This window comes from Theobroma umbraticum, unplaced genomic scaffold, assembly GCF_002168275.2.
Source record: "Theobroma umbraticum cultivar Fairchild unplaced genomic scaffold, ASM216827v3 scaffold_44.0, whole genome shotgun sequence".
Lineage (NCBI taxonomy): Eukaryota > Viridiplantae > Streptophyta > Magnoliopsida > Malvales > Malvaceae > Theobroma > Theobroma umbraticum.
In genome coordinates this window covers 4,200,768-4,204,972 of record NW_018397255.1, presented here as the reverse complement: position 1 = coordinate 4,204,972, position 4,205 = coordinate 4,200,768, and the positions used below count along the sequence as shown (strand labels likewise).

The 4,205-nt window shown below is 36.1% G+C and overlaps 1 protein-coding gene across 2 annotated transcripts in view; it reads right to left on the bottom strand.

The window, feature by feature from the left end:
- Window positions 1-612: 612 nt before the first annotated feature.
- The window catches only part of LOC110408889 (protein argonaute 5-like), a 6,263-nt gene continuing 2,670 nt past the window's right edge, over window positions 613-4,205 (bottom strand). Inside the window, exons 7-22 of one of the 2 annotated variants that reach the window (XM_021418020.1) lie at window positions 4,190-4,205; window positions 3,965-4,081; window positions 3,777-3,884; window positions 3,613-3,684; window positions 3,052-3,171; window positions 2,814-2,964; window positions 2,628-2,749; window positions 2,398-2,535; window positions 2,181-2,323; window positions 2,023-2,085; window positions 1,882-1,945; window positions 1,395-1,521; window positions 1,229-1,302; window positions 1,021-1,115; window positions 891-922; window positions 613-788 (exon numbers count right to left, since the gene is read on the bottom strand). The exon at window positions 4,190-4,205 is cut by the window's right edge and continues 123 nt beyond it. In XM_021418020.1, coding sequence (XP_021273695.1) covers window positions 613-788; window positions 891-922; window positions 1,021-1,115; window positions 1,229-1,302; window positions 1,395-1,521; window positions 1,882-1,945; window positions 2,023-2,085; window positions 2,181-2,323; window positions 2,398-2,535; window positions 2,628-2,749; window positions 2,814-2,964; window positions 3,052-3,171; window positions 3,613-3,684; window positions 3,777-3,884; window positions 3,965-4,081; window positions 4,190-4,205 — 1,618 coding nt within the window. Of the gene's footprint in view, window positions 789-890; window positions 923-1,020; window positions 1,116-1,228; window positions 1,303-1,394; window positions 1,522-1,881; window positions 1,946-2,022; window positions 2,086-2,180; window positions 2,324-2,397; window positions 2,536-2,627; window positions 2,750-2,813; window positions 2,965-3,051; window positions 3,172-3,612; window positions 3,685-3,776; window positions 3,885-3,964; window positions 4,095-4,189 lie in introns of both variants that reach the window. The other variant, XM_089785761.1, reaches the window with a different exon arrangement.

Genomic DNA, 4,205 nt, shown 5'->3' with positions numbered 1-4,205 from the left:
TGAGATCCACAGTTCCAATCTCTTCCCTGAACTTCTTCACATGATCAAAAGCAAACTCTATTTTCCATTTCCTAGCTATTCTTCTCGGACCCTTCCACTTAAACTAACTCATGTGTACCAAAACAACTTGTTTTTACAGTCCATTTTCTCACTCTTATTCTGGAAATGGCTAGAGAATACTAATGCAAAATCGATCAAGATTCATGTCTACTATGCAAGAGTTAAAAAGAGAGAAAATAATAGATATATGGAAGGACTAATAAAGTATGATTTATAACATTTTAGTTTAGCCCCTCAGGTAGCAAATAGCTTAATACAATTGCATGTCAAAGGCAAAAAAATTAAAAAAAAAAATCATACTTCAAAACATATTTTTTGTTAAACATAATTCTGAGAATAGTTTTACTCTGTACACAGCCACAATTAATCTTGGTAACTGAGATAAACAAATTTTTCAAAAGCTATTGGCAATATTAACCCAAGGGAATGTAAATGTAACATATATGTATGGTGTTGAAGGCTTCTAGATACCCGATATACACACCCTTTAACCAACGATGCATTGGTGGAAGAAACCCAAATAAAAACATAAACAAAAAAAGGCACGCTTGTTCAACAGTAAAACATGACTTCCTTCACATTTTCTTTGATGTTTGGGAGAGGCCGAACCTCCACGTTTCTATCTCTTACATTCCGTCTTGCATCTGCAGAGCCACTATCTGCATTTTCATCCTCTATGTAATAACGTGCCCGAAATGCTGCTAGATGAGCATAATATGCAGGAGGCACTGCAAATGAAATCATAATATTATCTGTTAAAACTGCCTTAGGAACAAATGGATGATAACCTGAAAACAAATTTAAGAGTAGTTAACAAAAAGATCAGCAACCTATGGAAACCGACCGAGTACACCTTGCATACCTGTAAATGAGTAGAATTATTATATAATACGTTGAACTAATATAAAAATTATCTGTTCACACTATTTCAAATTAGAGAAAAAGATGTAAACCCATTACGTGTAACATAAATTATTTGTGAGCATTTGTAAGCTGTCTGCTGTAAATTTGTTTTCATCATATAAGACATGGTAATGAGTGGGCTTACTTGTTCCCTACATAACAAAAATAGTGAATACCAATTAAAAAGAAAAGCTAATATCAAACAAAAAAAACATATCATAATTATACAAATTGATCATCACATTAGAAGGCAAGCCTAATTTACCTGAATTCCACCATGACTATTGAGATAAAAATCAAATTCTGTAGGGTGGCAAATCATAGTATCAACAACAGTACCTGCAAAACATGGTTGTGGTAAAAAGTTAATATAGTACTGCAGCAAGGGAGATCCAAAGAACATGATCAATCCTTATTATAACATTCATTACCTGCTACGATATTGCCACTCTTATCCGTTGGGGCAGTGTCTGTAGGAAATAAGCGAGTATGATGCCTCTTCTGCACCACAACAAATGTAACAGGTGGCATATAATCCTCCTCTATTGATGCACAAGCCTGGAAGGAATACCATTGCTGGCATCAATAAGCCCAAACACCAACCATTGCACAAATAAAAAGCAGCAGACATTATTAAGCATGCTCTGCTAGTTGAAAAATCACGAACCCCATACATTCTTCGTATTTTCCATTTTAAATAAATGCTCCAGTAGTTTGATATACAAAAAACCATATAACAGACTCCATAGCATTCAAAATAATAGGAGTTTTTAGTTTATAAGACAATATTTATAGATCATGCTGATGGCAGGCTCAACAATTTTTTTTTTTTTTCAAAAGACACTAAGCTGTTACTTAGTCCAAGTGAGAGAACAGTTCTACAAACCCCCTACCCCCTAAAACACACCTTTAATATACCTTTCGAATTGCATCCATTTCATAGAGCAAAACTTGACTAAATTGGCCTTCACTAACACCATCTCTGCCAAATTAAAAAACCCAAGATCAACAATGCCGCTAAAAACATTCAAGAATTGGGTGATCAGAAACAAAGGCTACCTGTAGAAAATAATCCTTAAAGGTTTTCTTCCAGTCGATTTATAGAAAGCAATAAGCAATTCCCTGAAGCAAACAAGTTATTCTTGATGGAAATAAGCCGACATCTTCCAATAACACTATAACATGGTCCTAAAAAAAAACCATATCCACCACCATACCTAATCATTCCACCATGAACAACTCCCTTATGAGGATCCTGAGCTACTTTATAGAGATCCTGGATTATTTCTTCCCGATGAGGCTGTGCAGAGACTATTCCTCGGTACTTAGTTATCTCTGGCCAATCAATTGAAGCAACCGCCTGCAACCAGTCAATTACCTCTTAACAAGATGCAGAAATAGAAAAGAGACAATGACGAACAAGACCGTGCTTACTGCAGCTATTGAAGGACCAGAATCTTCCCCAGGCTGTGGATGAGTGACATCCGCACCAAATATAATTGTAGGGTCATCAGACACAAGAGGAATTGTTTTTTCAATGGCATCATTCAGCACGGTATTACGTCCCCCAACCTGGTAAATTTACAATTCTCAAAGATGACTGAAAAAATACCAAAAGAAGCCAACATCAAAATCCCAAATAATCAATGAGGCAGAAAAAGTACCTTCACATTGATCTTCAGAGCAAGATTTTCAAAATATTGAAGGCTTAATTTTGAAGGTTGCTTGGGCTTACAACATTGAGAAACTATACCTAACTCCGTCTCACATATTCGTTTAATTTTCCCTGCAAGCAAAAAGATTTTAGTTGTAAAGTGAAACTAGACACTCTTTGAATCTGGATCTCTTACCATATGAGCCACTCGGATCAGGTAAAATAATTATCAACAACTTAAGTGGCCTCTTTTGCCTTGTAGACTCCTCGTAAACATCTAGGAGAGTTTGAACAATTCTAAAAGGATGAGCTGAACGGATAGGGACTGCAGCCGTATGGCGAAATACCTTGTATAACAAGCAGATGAGAAATCAAGTCAGTCAATTACTTAATAACAAACAAAAAATCTGCTTGTAAGAAACTGCACAGCATACCATCCCTTTGTTATTACACATTTCCACCAATCGTCTACAGAAGTCATTTGAAATATTTGCATAATTTGAGGAGAAGTTCACACAAGTCCAATTATCCACTTTCCCGCCATTGACCATTTTCTGCAGAACCAAAAAGCAAAAAAAAGGAAATCAGTGAAAATCCTGGTATAGCAACACTTCGTACAAATGACTACAATTGCCTTCAGGTTCCATGGGCTATGTACAGAGGGTTCTATTACTAGTAACTTCAAAGAGACCACCATTCTTCTAAAACTTCAAAGTCAAGAAAAGCATCATTCCCCAAATTTTCAGCTGGATATAGTATGATGAATGCTCCAATCACGCCCAGAGCTTATCCAACATAAATCCCCCAAAAGAATTTAAGGCACATTGCAACGTCAAATATACAATGCCGAAACATGTGCAACTCCAGTTCCTTTGGAAATTTAATCTTTGGTGCAAGAAGAAAGGGCTGACCCAATCATCTGGACTTTGTTCTGATTTCTCTATTTTTTTTCCCAAGGAAATGAACGACACAGTCAAAGAAAACTAGTATAGCACCTTGTTGATCATGTTCCATGCCCCTTTGCTAGGTTTAACACTTTTTTCTGGTCCTGTATCATGATACTTAAGCTGCAGCAACCAAAACATACGAACATCATATTTCATAATAAAATAGCAAACATGATTTCTCTTGAAAGTATAACATTTTGGGATGTACTTACCACTGGAGCAGGCAAAACTCGCGCTTCAACAAGTGCAAGTTCTTGTCCAACATGAATTCCAAATTCACTTACACGCTCTTCTCTGTTAAAATTATTATTGCTCACCATCTGCAGCAAAATGATATGCCAAGTCACATCATTGCTCTTAATTAATCAACGAAAAAGTGGGTATCGCAATGTTGCTGTACCCTTCTAATATCCCTCTCCCTATCAGGTGGACGTTTACAGGTTGCTTTCAACAGAGCTCTCACTTGTTGATCATTTAGCCTTTTTGTGTATCTCTGTCCTTCAACAATCTGGCACAGCTGCACAACAAACAAAATCATATAGGAGAGAAGGGTTAAAAATATCAGTATAGAAAGTGGTAAAAAAATAATAAGATGAAAATAATTCCATATCCATATAAACTGAACCTCCATTGGCAAGTAA